Source organism: Esox lucius, chromosome 17 (assembly GCF_011004845.1).
Source record: "Esox lucius isolate fEsoLuc1 chromosome 17, fEsoLuc1.pri, whole genome shotgun sequence".
Lineage (NCBI taxonomy): Eukaryota > Metazoa > Chordata > Actinopteri > Esociformes > Esocidae > Esox > Esox lucius.
This window is the reverse complement of record NC_047585.1, coordinates 31,721,331-31,740,156: the sequence shown is the minus strand read 5'-3', so window position 1 is coordinate 31,740,156 and position 18,826 is coordinate 31,721,331. Positions and strand designations below refer to the sequence as shown.

The following is an 18,826-nucleotide window of genomic DNA, read 5'->3' as shown; positions in this document are numbered from 1 at the left end:
TATCTTCTCTGTGCGTTTTTTATTCTTAAAGACATTGTCATGTTTACAGAAGCGGAGGCAAATGCAGGGTAAAAGAAGGAGCTTTTAATGAGGACAAAAAGGAAAAGAAACTCGAGTGCCGTGCACTACAGATACAAAAGGACTATACATCGAAAACACTGGACAGTTGAACACAACAATGACCGACCAGGAAAGGGAGAAAATGCCAGAATTAAATACAGAGACTAAGAAGGAGAACTGAAACGGGTGAGGGCTAAACACAGGTGAAAGGAATAAACTGATTAACTAAACTACAGGAAAGACCAAACAAGGACACGACAAACCAAGAACACGGAAAACACGAACCGGAACAGTCCCATCCGTCTGGGACCATTACGGACATACATCAAGTTACTTATATATATATATATATATATATATATATATATATATATATATATATATATATGCAAATATCTTGCTAAATAAGCATTTTTACGTAGTTATGCGCACAGGTATACAAACTCAACTGACCAAAAAAATTAAGCCCTGGAAGCCCAGGCCTAACGCCACTGGTGTGTCCTACAGATTTCTTTGAGCAAACCTACACAAAATGAAGCCACCTGTTCTTCAGTATACCAGCTGGGTTTCTCATGGGAATCAATCAGTTTGTTTGACCAACATTAAGCAACCCAAAACAAAATGGGAAATCTTAGGGCCTGAAGTTACTAATGTAAATTAATGTTACTTTGTCTGGGTAAAAATGTTAGCTTGATTAGTGACTTATGTTTATTTTGTTACTAGATTTATTAATTCCATCAGCCACCTTTCATCAGTACTTCATGCTCATGTTTTTTGGGGAATTGCAAACTGTTCTATTATTCAACTGGCAATAGTTGGTCATTGGGGCGAAGTAGAGGAAGCCCCCCAGATGCAGATTAGCAAGTCAACTTCAAAAGGATCTAGACTAGGGGATTAGCTGTCAGTCTGTCTTAGTCATCACACATTCCCCAAAAAATTATCTGATTTTGATGCCTTTCCAGTTGTAGGGATGCCCATGGTTAGCCATACCAATTTGTATGCTTTCTCCATTAGAGTGTTATGTACACACAAACACATGCACACACATTACATTCCACTGACTGGTTGATCGTCTACACATGGAAGAATATTCCAGACCACAGGCAATCTACTCAGGGCAGGTAGTCCCATCAAATTCAAGCCAGAAGCCGACAGAAAGATTATCTCTAAGAACCCCATAGTAACTTCAAAGGATCTACAGGCCGCTCTTGTCACAATCAGTGTCAAAGTGGATGAGTCAGCTGTCAGAAGGATACTGCACAAACTTGGCCTACATGGAAGGCCAGGATAGAAGAAGCCTCTGCCTTCAAATACAAATACCAACACAGGACCGACATTTGCCAGGCAACACCTGGGTAAAGACCAAAACTACTGGAACAGTGTGCTCTGGACAGTCTCTGGAGTCCCAGTGCCAGAAGCCATGTTTGGCAAAAATGAAATGCTGCTTTTGAACTGATGCTGGTCTGCTGTCAACCATGAATTCCATATTATACCAAAGAATATTTGAGGTGGACAGTGATTCAAAACACACAAGCAAATCTACAACAGAATCACTCAACAAGAAGAAATGGAGGGCTACAGAATTATACAGTCAAAGCCCAATTCTGAATCCCATTGAAATGCTGTGGGGAGACATGAAGTGCATACAAGAAAGCCCTTGAACATCAGTTGAAGCAGTACTGTAAAGAAGCGTGGGCAAACATTCCTTGAACGGATGTAAAAGACTGATACAGTTTCAAGAAATGGCTACATGAAGTGATTTTAGTGACAGGGGGCCACACCAGCTACTCAAGGGTGTACATTTCATTTCATTTGTTCCGCACCATGAAATTGCATTTCTGTTGATTATTGATGTATAAATGATTGCAAGCTATACTTTTTCAGTGTAATTTATTAAATTAGGTTACATTTGTCTGCATAAATACACAGTTGGTAAAGAGACCTTTTTATGTACAGTGTATGGTATATAGCCTATATTCCAAATGAGAGAGTTGGGGGAGAGGCACTCAAAGCTCAACACCAAGCTGTTGTGGAAATGGAATGCAGCCATTGACCTCTCTCTCTTTCTCTCTCTCTCTCTCTCTCTCTATCGTTCTCTCCATGGACTCTATCTCTCTCCCTCTGTCTCTGGTCCTTTGTAAATATGGATATGGTGTGATGCGACACTCCTGCTTCGGGAATACCTGGGGGCTCCTACTGCCTCATTAAGTCCCCTCCCACACACACACACAACCACACGTACACACACACACACATACAAAGACACATACTGACACTGACTGGCTTTATATCCAGGAGTCTGAGAGGCTGAGAAAGGCAGAGGGAGTGTGCAAGCAAACGGACAGCGGCAAGTTGCGTCTATTTTTTTACAGCAGCGCCGCTACTGTCCCTCATCTGCCTTTCAGCCACTTTGTCCAGTCCTGGATGACCGCTAAGGACGACGCAGGACTCAGGGGAGGATGAGCTCTGTGGAGGAGAGAGAGGACCATGATGCTTACTGTGAGAAGGCGGTGGCCCTTATCATTGACCTCTGTCTGGACAACAGCCCTCTGTTGCAGCCCAACACCTGCCAGGACTTCATCACACTGCTCGCCACCAACCAAAGCCCAAACACTTCAGGGTCGGGTAAGATCAACAGCTGACAGCCTCTCGTCTTCCAGCCAGCACTGTTTGTCTGTGAGGTTTTGTGGCGTGAGTGACTGGGAGCACGTGATGTATTGGATGGGCTAATTGCAATGTTTTAGTTAACTTTTTAGTTCAGGTCATTTTCTAATTCCTGCCAGACATAATGTACACTTTGGGGGGATACTTTAAGGCTGTCTGGGTTTGTTAAATTGGCTAGGGTACTTTCTTACACTTAACTACAGTTGAAAATGAATTGAATTTTGTCAGTTTGAATTATATTTCAAGAAAATGTACAGAATTGAATAAAAAAAGATTCCTTGAAAGATTGAGTTCATAGAGTGAAAAGAGACTGTTATTATTTCCAGAAGAATATGGAATTAAACTGCATTTGACCAAAAAGACAATAATAAAAGCCATTGGCTACTGACAATAATTGTTGCGGAAAAAGTTACTTTGCACAGTAAAACACAGTAAAGTAATGCAGTAACACATCATACGTTTTTGGAAGTTTTTATAAATACCTATAAGTTGTTGCCTGGCTACAAAAAAATCCTTTCTCTGACAAAAATGGCCTGCCATGACCCCAGATGTTTGTTTTTTTAAGCACATAGTGGAGGTTTGAACATCTCCCCAAAGGTGAAAGTTATTAACTCTGCAGCAGTATTCTTCATTTAAATTGTTCATATTAACAAGATTGAGGGGTTTGCAAACACACCTACAGAAAATACAAAACGTGACTCAACTCTGTTTAGTGCTCACATTAATCCACATACTCAGTGTAAGTAATTAACAACTGGAATGTTACAGTCAAATTTTGTGTGATGGGTGGTGTTTTAACACTGTTTGGTAATATGGCTAATTGGTGTTTTTCTCAGATGGCCTTATTTTGTTTGTGAATTGTGGTTACCACATATGACTGTAGTTGTTAGTGACAGAGACATAGTCATTCAGTGTTTTATCCTGTACATGCCCTGTGGCATTTACCATGATAGTTCAAGGTGAATGTTGATTTGATATGACAATACATCATAATGTCTTACTTTTGATGGGCTAGACAAACCAGAATGTGGTGTTAGGTAACCCCTGGTTTTGATGGGACATTTGTATTTATATTTTAGTTGTTAAGTAGACACTTTAATCAAAACAACTTGAGTGCCTGCATGATCTAATTGTTGGGGGAGTACTGACACGATGAGTGATATTTAAAGTGTAAAGAAATCAACCTGGTAGGTTATTATCTGGTTATTAGCAGAAAACACTTATCCAAAAGACTTACAGTGTTGAATGCATTTGTCTTTCTTGCTGGGAGCCCATGGGAAGATACTTTACACATTTCTTACCGAGTAAATGAGACATAATGCCTAAATCAAATCAACACCAGCAATGTTACACTGAAATATCAACACTGGGCAATTTGATGTGTAGGCCTCTTAGAATCACGTGTGATGGAATAGCATGAAAAATCTCCATGCATTCCTGAAGTCTCATTTGATTTCCAAGTTAAGACAGACCCATGAGAGGAGAATCTCACTGTCACAGTGAGTTTACGTCACCGTCCAAATCCGACATCACCAGCAGCGGACTGGCCATCTGGAGCACAAGGACAACTCCTGGTGGGCCTTTCAAACGCTTAGCTCTCACCATTTGACTGGGGCAAAGATCGGCGGCCGGTCCACTGGGCTATCTCAGAGTCTCTCGGGCCATTTGGTCAGGCGTTCACCGCTAGCCCCGCCCCTTTCCCACACAGACCGACGGTGTTGTGTGGAAAAGTGGATGTGAGCGCTGAGTAGAATGCAAGAGTGCCTATAACCTGTGGTGAAAATTAGACGACCTGTAGTAGCACACCGCCGTGCCTGCTACTACTAGTGTTGCTGATAGTAGTACTACGGATGCTACTTAATTATCTCCGGCAGAGACGAGGACACCTGGCCTGGGTCAAACACTAGCAGAGGGTGACAGCAGAGCCAAGCCTACTAGAGCGAGCCAAGTCAGTTTTAGCTGAAGTGATAGGCAGTGATGGGGAGCCAGGCCCAGGGAGGGATGCTACATTACAAAACAGGAATATTGTCCTAGTTGTCTAGCTGCACAAAAATAGAAACACTCTATAAAGTGTTGGCCATGTGTTAAATGATTAAAGATTAAAAATCCCAGAAATGTTCCACACAGATGTTTGTATTCCTGCTCACATGAACTCTATAGACTAGGGTCATATGACAACTGACGGATTTCATTACATTAACTTTTCTTAGGTTAATTAACCTTTGAAATGTTTAATTAATGGTTACTTGTTGGGTTTATACCTCTGTTCAGTGTATTAACTGTAGCTACTACGAGGCGTACCAGACACTTGTTGATTCTTGCAGCCTACAATAGCTGGTCAGTAATTTCAAGCCCTATTAGAACAATTTGAATATGTATTTCAACTTGCAGTTTATAGCTCTTTTCCCAGTATATTTAGATTTTTCTTGAGTTATGCACCATTACTTTGTTTATTGCCCTCACAACGATAAATAATGATTTTTGCGAGTTTGTTTACATTGCATTCAACCAGTTCTGGTACGCTCTGCTACTTCAATCAATGCTTGAAACAGCATTGTCCAATGTTCATTAGTAATCCATTCATTCACTTTAAGGTTGCTGATAGGCCCTGATCAGCTGGAGGAAGAGAATAGGATATCAGGCCTACTTCTGATCATTTCAAAACACCCAGTTCAGATGACATGAACCTGTATGTTGTAGTATTGAGGTTGACTACTGTACTGTGTGTCTTAACAGTTAGCACTGTCTAATACTCTGACAGAGTTAGGCTATCCAGTACTCCCCGAGCCAGACAGAGTGTGATGGAAATTCCATGTATCGACACTCGGAGTAAGGAACACAGAGACAAAGTTCTCTTGGCACATTCTAACCGTTTTATTAACTATTATGCGCATATGAGAGACGCGTCAACCGCTTACACACACATAATCGTCTGAGGAGTCTCTGACTCAAAACATCATTTCAACAGTATTTATTACATAGAAAAAGGGGTGTGGTAAGATGCTGCCATCTGTCCTGTGTCACATAGGTTTTACCCAAAGGGTGGGCTGTCCCCCCACCTTATCCTTCCTGCCATAATGTTTACAGTTGTGTTTACCTAAGCTTCACACAAAGGACAGCTCTCCTTCCCGCCATAAGTAACTTCTTCGATTCTAAGAGTTCTTACAGCATCTGGACAGACAATAGATTCCCCCTATGCAAATACCAGCTCCCCCACATTCCTGAGGAACAAAAGACTGACACCCTTCTTCTAGGCAGGAGGACATGGCCCAAATACCTGTTAATCCTCTGATATTATACAGACATGTGTGTCACAATCAAAGTAAAGATCTACATACCAGCCAATGGAAAGACAGACATTTCTCAAATGTACCTCAGTTCAAAATTACCATTACAAGTGTTCTGTATTTCAATAAGTATTTAACCAGCTCTTGTACATTTAAACCTTCAAATTCGTCCTCTCTCCTATTATCTGTCCCTTCTCTTTCTCTCTCTGTCCACTTTGTCTTCCTACAATGGCATGTTCAGTCATGATGGCTGACGCTGTCCAGTTTTTATACGGTTAACTATTTTTTACTTTACTACTATGCAATTGTTGTAATTACGCTAACCTGTAGTGAGGGGCTGTTGACGGTTTGTATGTACATCGGAGAGGGGGATGTGGGCCGGTTTGGGTCAAAGTCCAGGGCTGTTCTGAACTCAGAATTCCACCCCGGGTTACTACAGGAGTAAAAAAGCAGAAATCCCCGATCTGAACGTGGCTGATCCAACCTAAAGCGGTTTTATTCAATCCTCCCACGTGTCTGTGTTCTTCAGACATGTGGAGCAGGTCACCTGGAAATCCTTTCTGTGCCATAATTCTTCCCTGCATCTTTGTATCATAAAAAAGGATGTCTCCCTGAACTAAGCTTAGGGGCACTTTCTCCCTACCACACACTTCTCCTCCTATTAAACTCCAGGAAGCTTTTTACGACATGCCAGCCAAGGGGAAACTAAATGAATAGCACTACAGTATTAGTCATCATTGGGCTAGCCTTGCTTTTCCCCTTCTGCAGTTTAACACCATTAAACATTCCACAGTTCAACACAGTTATACATTGGTCCCCTAGCTTCAGTTCTGTATGATGCCACTCAAAAAGACATCCGTAGTCATTCTCACCCTCTGGACTGGTGGATGCGTCCTCCACAGCACTGCTCCATCTTAACCACGGGGTTTATTGGCAGGTAATTGAAGGTGGCATTAGCTCATGCTGATCAGGCTCCAATTAAAGAGTTGTGCTGTGCCTGCGGAAGGCAGCGCCCGCAGCTCGGCCAGGAAGAGGACAGGGTGCACCAGTCCACAGGTAGTAATACCACATGAATAAAAGACTGCCACTGTGCCTGAGTCGCCCCTGCAGAGCGCCTCTAAAACCGGCTGCTAAAAAAACAAAGGTCACCGACTTGGAGGGGCAAGTCGGGATCGCATGTGCGCTAAGGTGAATGTCAGCGTTGGATGTAGGTGAGTTTCTGGAAACTGAACTGGATTATTTTGGTTTGTTCTGCCTTTCCTACGAACGCATACACACGAAGGTGTATGTACACATGCATGTGCACGTGCACCATATGCGGGGGGGGGGGGGGGGTGATTTTTGCCAAACACTGACATGTTGGTGGTTCATACCTTATGTGTATACTGACAAACGTGTATGTGCATATTTCCTCCTTAAATTTGTATTTTCTATAGTTCGTAATAAGTCATCCTACTAAAACAAGTCCAAATGTGTTCTCCCAGATATCTCCCAGGATATTTAGTTAAATGGAATTGAATTGTTTTGAGTGTACTGTAACTTTTTCTAAGAACTTTCTACCAAATGCATTTACCTGTACCCAATAAACAAGGCACAAATATATTTTTATTAGTATTATATTATTACGGTTGTCTTTAAATAATTAAATGTTTACACCAATATGGTGTTTTAAAAAGTTAATAAATTGGCCAATGAAGATTCCGACAGCCCAGCTTGTATTTGGAACAGAGACACTTATTTTATTAATTTCTGTCTCCCAAATAACTTGGTTTTCTCAAATATTCCAATTTCCATCTGTTGACATACCTTCATATACACACACACTCTCAGGCTGACAGAACATTCTGACATTTGTGAGAGTTCCCTGTGGATGAGTTGATTTATTGCTCCAGTGGCCCTCGTTTATTGTTAGGTGTAATATACAGTATTACTGTTGGAGCAGACTGACATACATTGTTTTGTGTTTTCATCTATAGCACAATGAGAGGCCAGTTTGGCTTTTCATGTTTTTTAAATTAACAGTTTTAATTTGATTAATCGTATTTCTGTAATAGTGTTTCTTTTGACCGTTGCAAAATGTTTCCAATAGAGGGTGTAAGAACACCAGTTATATTACCTGTGGAATATTAGTTTGAGTTTGTCTCATATTTTCCCCCTAAATCTAATATATTATGTAATTATTTTCAGCTGCATTTGTTTTCAATTGTGTACTTCTAAATATTAGGCAAACTCATGGCACACACAAACACCATTTTATACATGGAAATGCTTTTAGCCCCTGTATTAATCAATTAGACACACAAACATGTTATATTTATGACTAACAATAAGATACAAATCTGCAGTGGTATGAGGAAATACATTTTTTATGGTGATATGGTTGATTCATTCTGTTCTAGCGAAATGGGGAGCCTGCCTTTGCCCTTTCAAGTGCACTGGAAAGTAGTGTATATGATATCAACATTTCATGGCTAGTGTAGCAAATGCTGGGACAGAACACTAAAGCTATGTAGGCTATGGCTTATTGGAGGGTCAGATAAAAGAAATTGACAAAATGTTAAGTGATTCGGGCAGTCGGCAGGTGAAATTCCACAGCTGGACTTGAAAGCTGGAAGGACGGGCCAGTGAGAAGAATAGAATGACACCAGAGCATGTGATAAGAAGCAAAACGTACTAGGCAGACTAGGCAGATGTTGCATTCTGGATAGTATTATTATTGTATCCCTGAACCAGACAACATTACCATCAAACTGTTTGAAAATACAGCTTTCTAAAAGCATATTATAGTACAAATCATTGGACTGTAGTTCACACTTGAAAAATACTCATTACAAAAATCCTAGCAGTTTAAGTATGTAGACATGTAACAGAAATCATGTAATCACTGTGTCATTTAGGAGCCCCTGGATACATTCCATTAGTGGCAAACACAGACAAGCACATGAATATAATATGTGAAGTTAACCATTCACCATAATTGATGAGGAACATTTTGAAACCAATTCAAGCTTGCATAAACCTGTACCCTGCAAAATGACCAATCAAATTGTACAAGAAGCTCTTCAATAATTGTAAATCTAAATCACATCGCACATGAATGAAGACAGGGTAGATTAGGAAAGGTGTGTCAAGCCACGCCTGGACCTGGGAACATGAGTTTATATACACGCTTTATCTCTGTTATGTTTGTTTTCTTGTCGCTTGTAGTGAATTTTAGAGCAAGGTATTTGTATAAGTGCAATACATATGCAAGTGCCTCTATGAATTATTATTACTACATTGTACATTTCAGTAATCAATCTCTGAATTGTAAATGATGCATTTATAAGCACTGTAATTAAGGATTTATTAAGTAAGTAATTGTAAGTTGTAATTGTAATTGTATAGTAAGTGTTTGATCATATATTCACTCTTTGTTAATAAGAAAAAAAGTTCTACAGGTGTAATTAAAGGTAACACTGAGTCAGAAACATTTATACGTTTGTCAAAATTATATTATAAACATTATTTAGGTTAGTCAGTCTTGCGAAAACTTTGTTTGGATCTGAGCAGGGTAAAATGTGAATGGTTTGGTTTGGATTACAGATATATCAACAATACATGCACCATTTAGCTAAGCTCCATGTGCCAAATTATATCAGAGACAAACACAATGAGGTCTGCAGTGTCCTGCCATTTGTTCTTGTTGTCAAGTCTGTATGAAAGGTGCATTTCTCACAGCAAATAGAGCAGATTGGCAGGATATATGGATTACAGATACATCCAACAGACATGGACCTTTACTTCTGCCTGCTGTCAATCTTGAAGTTGGTGTGTTGTTGGTGTGGAGCCTATGTTTCGATAATAGCTACAGTACAGATGGGGTGATCGGGGCAAGTTGTCAGACTGCCAAACATCATTAGTTGCAGGATTTCATCTGGAGAGAGAAAGTCAATAAACTGGGAAGTTCAGTGTGTTTGGGACCAGTGGATTTAAAGTGGTAAAAAGGGGTAATCTGCACACAGATAATATGAAAAACATTAGGGGCCGGTTTCGCAGACGCAGATTAAGCCTAGTCCAGGACAAAAAAATCAAGTACAACAGAAAACTCCATTTAGCTTATTTTTTTGTCCCAGAATAGGCTTAATCTGTGTCTGTGAAACCAGCCCTAAATGAGTTAGAGCTTTAGTTACTTTCTGAACTGTTTGGATTAAAATGGAAGTGATCATAACTCTCATAACTCTAATGTCTCATCAATAACAAAATCTAATTTTTCTAAAACATAAATATCTTAACAACAATATTCATCATGAAATGCTGAGATGGAAATGAATAATAGTTGCAATTATGTTTTGCAGTGTAATTCTTATTTTACCATTGCATGTTTAATTTATAGGCCTAAACATTTATAAAGTCAATACAGTATGCTTTAGATTACGGGTTGCAAACCCATTCATAGATAATTTATGTAAAAAACAGCCCTGAACGTATTGTGATCCTAGCAACGCCTCAGGTCATATATAAACAAATAAGTACAAATTTAAATGGTCAGTCAAACAATTAATTGAACATTAACAAACACTGTATACTAATTTCATGACTATATAACTTTTATTTAACTATTTTATATTTACTTTAGTGGAAAAAGGTATTGACCCTTGTGTCCATACTATGATTAAACACATAACCTTATAAGTCATAAAATAATGATGTTTATAAATGTGTAATTTATGTGTATTTTGAGATTTTTTACATTTACAAAGTTAGGGCAAAAAGTAAACATTGTTTTTATAAAAAGATATATAATATAAAGAGTTTATCACATCTTCAATCACTTGAAATTGTTCCCAATTTTGCTTTAACTTATTATATCGTATATCATGTTTTGTTCTATTGCATTAGCTATTACTTTGTGGATATGGTAGGATTTACTGTAACTGTAACTCTTTATTGAAAACATTGCATCATAATTTCAGCCCGTGCAAGCAATGAAGTTAGGCAATTGTTTTATTCAGTGTTAGGAGCAGTACATCAAACCTTTCCTGTCTCTATGGAAGAATAACCAAGAAGGCAGGGCAATAGAGAAGGGGAAAGGAGGCCAGGGTTTATCTGAAAACTGTTATGGATAACAAGAGAAAACGAAATACAAATCCTACTGGGGTTAAGAGTGGGGATAAACAGCTGCAGTCTAATAAGAACATCACTGTGCCACAGAGTTTTCTCATCTGGGTTGTGAAAATCACCTGGAACAGGATCTGTAGCAGAGCTACCCCCCCCCACATCACTGCTAGGCCGAGAACACGACAGTGTAAAAAATAGCGTTAATCCCGTGTGTACAGGTTGTGAGACAGTATTGTAGATTGGTATACTCTCTGTAACTCCCAGAGGGTTATTTAAGCCATGTTAGGTAGCATTACTATTGAGCCACATGTATGTAATTCAGCTGTCTGAGGCGCTATTTGCCAGCCATGTAAATGGCACGGATTTAAGAGTTGGTTTGGTTCCTTAAGCCAATGGTAAGCTACATTGGATATAAAAAGTCTACACACCCCTGTTAAAATGCCAGGTTTTTGTGATGTAAAAGAATGAGACCAAGATAAATCATATCAGAACTTTTTCCACTTCCACTTAATGTGACCTATAATGTGAACAATTCAACTGAACAACAAACTGAAATCGTCGAGGGGGAAAAATGAAAAATAAAAACCTTACAATAACCTGGTTACATAAGTGTGCACACCCTCTTATAACTGGGGATGTGGCTGTGTTCAGAATTAACCAATCACATTCAAACTCATGTTAAATAGAAGTCATTACACACCTGCCATAATCTAAAGTGACTCTGATTAATCCCAAATAAAGTTCAGCTGTTCTAGTAGGACATTTTCTTAGTTACATCTCAGAGCAAAATCCATGGTCCGCAGAAAGCTTCCAAAGCATCAGAGGGATCTCTTTGTTGAAAGATATCAGTCAGGAGAAGGGTACAAAATAATTTCCAAAGCATTAGATATACCATGGAACACAGTGAAGACAGTCATCATCAAGTGGAGAAAATATGGCACAACAGAGATATTAGCAAGAACTGGACGTCCCTTGATGAAATTGATGAAAAGACAAGAAGAAAACTGGTCAGGGAGGCTTCCAATAGGCCTCCAGCAACATTAAAGGAAATGCTGGAATTTCTGGCAAGTACTGGCTGTGTGCTACATGTGACAACAATCTCCCGTATTCTTCATATGAATGGGCTATGGGGTGAGGGTGGCAAGACGGAGGCCTTTTCTTACAAAGAAAAACATCCAAGCCTGGCTGAAGTTTGCAAAAACAAAAGTCCCCCAAAAGCACGTGGGAAATGTGTTACAGCCTGATGAAACCAAGGATGAACCTTTTGGCCATAATTCCAAAAGGTATGTTTGGTGCAAAAACAACACTGCGCATCACCCAAAGAACACCATACCCACAGTGAAGCATGGTGGTGGCAGCATCATACTTTGGGGCTGTTTTTCTTCAGCTGGAACCGGGGCCTCAGTCAGGGTGGAGGGAATTATGAACAGTTCCAAATACCAGGCAATTTTCGCACAAAAGCTTCCGGCATCTGTTGGAAAGCTGAAGATTAAGAAGTTCACCTTTTAGCACATCAATGACACAAAGCACACATCCAAATCCACAAAAGCAAGGCTTCACCAGAAGAAGATTAACGTTTTGGAATGGCCCAGCCAGAGCACAGAACTGAATCCAATTGAACATCTGTGGGGTCTGAAGAAGGCTGTGCACAGGAGATCTCCTCGCAATCTAACAGATTTGGAATGCTTTTGCAAAGAAGAGTGGGCAAATATTGCCATGTCAGGATGCCATCCATCCATCATCTTCTGCTTATCCGGGGCCGGGTCGCGGGGGCAGCAGTCTAAGCAGGGATGCCCAGACTTCCCTCTCCCCAGACACTTCCTCCAGCTCTTCCGGGGGGACACCGAGGCATTCCCAGGCCACCCGGGAGACATAGTCCCTCCAGCGTGTCCTAGGTCTTACCCGGGGTCTCCTCGTCAGGATGTGCCATGCTAATTGACTCCTACCCAAAAAGACTGAGTGCTGTAATAAAATCAAAGGGTGCTTCAACAAAGTATTAGTTTAAGGGTGTGCACACTTATGCAACCAGGTTATTGTGAGTTTTTATTTTTTATTTTTCCCCTTCAAAGATTTCAGTTTGTTTTTCAATTGAATTGTTCACGTTATAGGTCACATTAAAGGTGGAAAAAGTTCTGACATGATTTATCTTTGTCTTATTCTTTTACATCACAAGAACCTGGGGTTTGTAGACTTTTTAATAAAGTTAGCCCCAGATCACTGTAACATTATACCATGCTCCCATTTCCATCAACATATTTGTCATTTGTTTATTTATTATTTATTTATTTAAAAAAACACCACTTAAGATCTAATGTTTTGTTGGGAAGAAAAGCAAAAGCACAATTGATCGATCTGGATAAATTGAATAATAAACCTTTCTGATGGAAGACAAGGGAGGAAGTGGATAGAGTGAGAGAGGGATAAAGGGATGAGGGATGAAAGGGATGAACAGATGAGGGGGAGAGGGATGGAAAGATAATGGGAGAGAGGGAGGAAAGATGTGGGGAAAAGAAGCGATGGGAATATTAGGGGGAGACATAAATTGACACCCAAATTGAATGATTCCAGAAATGTCCTTTTCTGCTTGGGGTTGCCTGGGAATGTTGCTCTGACATTTCATCCTTGCATTAAGTTGATCCTGTGTTAACATCTGCATATGGAGGTTAACAAGGTTTACAGACATTGACAAGTCTGTGGAGGACCAATGGGGATTGTGACAATTCTATTTCCACTAAAAAGCTCATTAAGAGAGAAAATGGTGTTGTCATCAACTGCTGAGAATTTATGGGGCATTATTCAATTTAGCTTTTGCTGTGTTGTGCAAAAGCATAACATTTGTGGTTAATTAAAATCTATTCCACAAATCTATTGCACAAACCTACAAATACAATTTTAACTGCTTTGAAAGGATTTTTGCTGTTGAGATTTGAAATTAGCTATAAATCGCCTGTTTTTTAAATACTGAGGAATCAATATGACACTTACTATGGTTTCCTAGCAAATCATGTTAACCTTTTCCCTGAAGAAATGCAATGCTTGACAATGGAGATGTCCTTCCACACAGCACTAATTAGATTCATGAAGACGCTCCTATAATCTGTCTTACATCCTAAGAATGTCCTACCGGCCAAAATGAATATATTGTTGTGGGGGTGGGGATGACATGGTAACCAAAGCGTACATTCTCATGAAGACTGGATGATCTACTAGAAGCACATACAGTTAGGTCCAGAAATAATTGGACACTGACACAAGCTTTATTATTTGAGCTGTTATTTTTTTTATATATTCACGGTAAATAATGAAAATGGCCTTAAAGTGTAGTCTCTCTGCTTTAATTTGAGGGTATTCACTTGCAAAGTCGAGGAAGGGTTTAGGAATTGCATCTCTTTAATATGTGATGTGGGCTATTCAGATGTGGGCTATTCCTTCATTATTCCTTCATCAAGTAAGAAAGTTAAAGGTCTGGTGTTGATTCCATGTGTGGCATTCACATTTGGAAGCTGTTGCTGTGAACCTACAACATGCGGTCAAAGGAGCTCTTAATGCAAGTGAAACAGGCCACCCTTAGGCTGCAAAAAACAATCTGTGCGATAACAGGAACACGATTGAGCATGCATTTCACTTGGTGAAGACAAAACTTAAGGCAAAAAGACCCATGAACAAACAATAATTGAAGACAGATGCAGTAAAGGCCTGGCAAAGCATCACAAATGAGGAAACCCAGTGTTTGGTGATGTCCATGTGTTCCAGACTTCAAGCAATCATTGCCTGCAAAGGATTCTTGACAAAGTATTAAAAGTGAACTTTTTATTTATGATTTATCCAATGACATTTGTGCCCCTGAAATAAGGGTCTGTGTGTGAAAATGGTTGCAATTCCTAAATGTTTCTTACAATATTTTTGTTCAACCTCTTGAATTAAAGCTGAAAGTCTGCCCTTCAATTGCATCACGGTTGTTTAATTTAAAATCCAAATATTTCTGGACCTAACTGTAAATTGGCTGTCAAAAGTATTCACCCTCTTGGACTTCTCCACATTTTATTGTGTTACAACATGAATGGATCTTATTTGTTTTTCCACTAATAGACACAAAAAAGTCCATAATGTCAATGTGAAACATAATAATTAATATTTTTCATAACAGAAAATAATAGATGTCCTAAGTATTCACTGGTGCCCAGCTCTCAACCATCGTAGACCTCCATCGCAAGTGGTGTCTGCACAGGGCGTGGCATCATCAGGGACCCTTCACACCCATTGCCCTCCTTCCATCAGGCAGGCGGTACAGGTCTCTTTGTTCCCGCACCAGCTGGCTCAGGAACAGGTTCGCTCCATCTACTGTAATCCTACTGAACTCAGTACCCAACACTAACCAAACCCACCCGCCCACCACTTAGTACTGCCTCTCAGGGACCTTGTTGCACTACTCACTTGTACTACTGGACTCTGACACTGCCTTGCAGCAACTGAAAAGTAAGTTTTCAGTTGCTACATGTACTCTACGTTGGGAACCTCATTGGTGCTATCCCTGCATTTCAGTTGCACATGCACCTTCAATTTGGCTTCACTGCACATTCAGAATTGTCATTTGTACTTGCATTTGCCTTCATTGCACATCTACATATCCCACTTGTAATATACATGACATTTAATGCTTGTACATTTTCTCTGACTCTGACATGGCTTTGCAAAGTCTGGTAAGGAGGTTTTCAGTTGCTACATCTACACATCTACCTGGAAATGCTACATGTAAGAATCTTTTCAAGGCATTGAAAATCCCCTGGACCATTATTTAAAGGCTGAGAGAATATGACAAAACTGGGAATCTGTCTTGAACAGGCTGTCCTCAAAAGAAGTGTCCGATTGAGAAGGGCGCTAGCCTGAGAGGCCACCAAAAGAGTAACATCCGTCCATGGCTGAGCATCCTGTTTATACTGTTACAACAGTAGTGGGAGCATCACACTATGGAAATGCTTCCATCCAACTTTTTAAATATGGAGTGGTTTTTTTAAGGCCCTGCCACAACATCTCAATTAGGATTGATTCTGGCCATTGATCAGATCATTTTGAAAGAAGTGCTTATTTACTGCACTGTACTTCAGGATTGTATTAATGAGATCACTTCGTAGCAAAACTTAACAGCAAACAAAAACAAGCAGAAAACAAAAACAAGTGGTAAGTCTGGGATAGTCCCTTTAACTATCCCGGTATTAGATAGTCCTTTTGACTATCCCAGTATTAGATTGTCCCTTTACCTATCCCAGTATTAGATAGTCCCTTTGACTATCCCAGTATTATATAGTCCCATTGACTATCCCAGTATTATATAGTCCCTTTGACTATCCCAGTATTAGATAGTATTTTTTGCTGTCTTTGATATATCTAATTAATATAACCCAGAGGTCTCTACCAGTGGACATTTCCTAGAACAAGCTCAGCAGTGACCACAGCCATGTACTACAGATGCATTGATAAAATCAATAGGAGCTTTAAGCTTCTTTTACATACTTGTCATGATAGGTTTATTATTTTGTAGGTTACATTAGCTCCTTTCCTTACCCTCTCTCATCCTAAAGTGAACCTAAGCGTTGCGTGTCCTGTGATCCTGAAGGGATCCATGTGGAGTATTCCCTGTGGTCATGTGATACCCTCATCCCTGGTTATATTACTGAACGTTCTATAGGGGAGAGGAAGCAAGAATGAGGGTTGGTGGGGGTGGAGTCTACCCAACTGAGTAACATAACCCAGTTACAGAAGGTAGAAATGACAAATATTGTAAACTGAGGAGTCACGGTTGGGGGAACGAAAAAGGATCTTCCCCCGTGTGTAGTCAGAGGCCCTTCAGAATATGATTCAGAATCTCTGCATCTCTCCAAGTACTGTATCTCTGCACCATGTTCCATCTCTGCGGGAGAGATCTGGTTTAAGACACAGGCAGTTCTGCTCAGAACCAAAGATCACAGCAACAGCGCAGGACGTCTGGATGCCAATTCAAAGGCACTTCCTCCTCTCATCCGATCGATCAGTATTCTGTGGACGGATATGCTTTGTCTGTAATCTGTGTGCTGAGCCTGTGTGAACCCCCCCCCCCTCCCCTCCGTGTTACAGCCTTCATTGCAGTGGCAGAGTCCCAACGCAGTGAGGTCTTCCTTAATGAGGTGTGTTGTGTTACTGTAGGTCAGCTGCTGAGAAACTGGAGATCCATAATTACATTTAATTATGACAGCTATAGTCGCTGCGCAAACTCAGTCTAGTGAATCCAGCCCTTTATTACCACTTCCACCTCTCAGACTCTAAGGTGGGATTGTTATTCTGCTTATTCCAGCCATCACCATAACTACCAAGCCCTGAGGTTATTGCAATCAAAACTACCTTGATTACTGTTACCCATGCTTGGAGTTTGTCATAGATGAACAATTAAAATCCCATAGTTTCATTCACACAATTCTACAGTCTTAGAGAAAAGGTCTCCAACAAGTTTATAACACTTATCATAAGCTCTGCGGGAAGTGTACTACTTGGAACCATAAATTAGTTCTTCAAAGAGTTTTTCTCATTGTAATAACTGAATAACCTTTATTATTTATATAAATAGAAGCGTTTTCTCATGGTAATAACTGAATAACCTTTATTAATTATATAAATAGAAGCATTTTCTTATGGTAATAACTGAATAACCTTTATTAATTATATACATAGAAGCGTTTTCTCCTGGTAATAACTGAATAACCTTTATTAATTATATAAATAGAAGCATTTTCTTATGGTAATAACTGAATAACCTTTATTAATTATATAAATAGAAGCGTTTTCTCATAGTAATAACTGAATAATCTTTATTAATTATTAAAATAGAACCATTTTCTCATGGTAATAACTGAACAACCTTTATTAGTTATATAAATAAAACAGTTTTCTCATGGTAATAACTGAATAACCTTTATTAGCTATATAAATAGAATGGTTTTCTCATGGTAATAACTGAATAACCTTTATTAGTTATATAAATAGCTCCTTCTTTCTCAGTGTACTAACAACCATCTGGAGTGTCCCAGCATAGCAAAGCTTGGGATGTGTAAATGAGTACATGCATAATTACACATTGATTTACATCAAAATAAGCCCTGTTGTACAAGAGATACAGAACTACAGCTAATCACAAGCTACGAAATTCCTCTGCAGATAGCAAGATACTGTACGCTATCTTCCATTTCTGAGAGATTGGGAGAGAGACTTTAGGTGCAATGCATCATTCTTTCACTCTGCCGTGCAGATATTAATCACATCACAGCAATCATGTTTCTTAGCACCCGACCTATGTGAGGTGAAAGGTCAGGCTGGACATGTGTAAGGCTAACAGTCACAGATGGAAAACACAGGGTATAGGCTCCACAAATAAAGTTCATGTTTTTTTCACATATTTGCAAAAACATTGTTTTTCAGGGTACTGAACCAGAAAGTGTCTGTCTATTACAGTCATACACTCTTGCAATGTAAAGCCATTTAAGCCGTTAGACTGTGAAAATTATTACTTTTTTAGTATTGACTTCATGCACACACACTGGACACCCACCACACTCACACACACACACTGGACACCCACCACACACACACACACACTGGACACCCACCACTCACATACTGGACACCCACCACACACACACTGGACACACACCACACACACACACACTGGACACTCACCACACACACAC

The 18,826-nt window shown here is 39.7% G+C and overlaps 1 protein-coding gene across 1 annotated transcript in view; it reads left to right on the top strand.

Annotated features, from left to right (window-relative positions):
* The first annotated feature begins 2,453 nt into the window (after window positions 1-2,453).
* Window positions 2,454-18,826, top strand: part of syt6b (synaptotagmin VIb) — a 52,363-nt gene continuing 35,990 nt past the window's right edge. Inside the window, exon 1 of the mRNA XM_010881439.3 lies at window positions 2,454-2,685. Within this exon, the coding sequence (XP_010879741.1) occupies window positions 2,520-2,685 (166 nt within the window). The 5' untranslated portion in view covers window positions 2,454-2,519. The remainder of the gene's footprint in view (window positions 2,686-18,826) is intronic.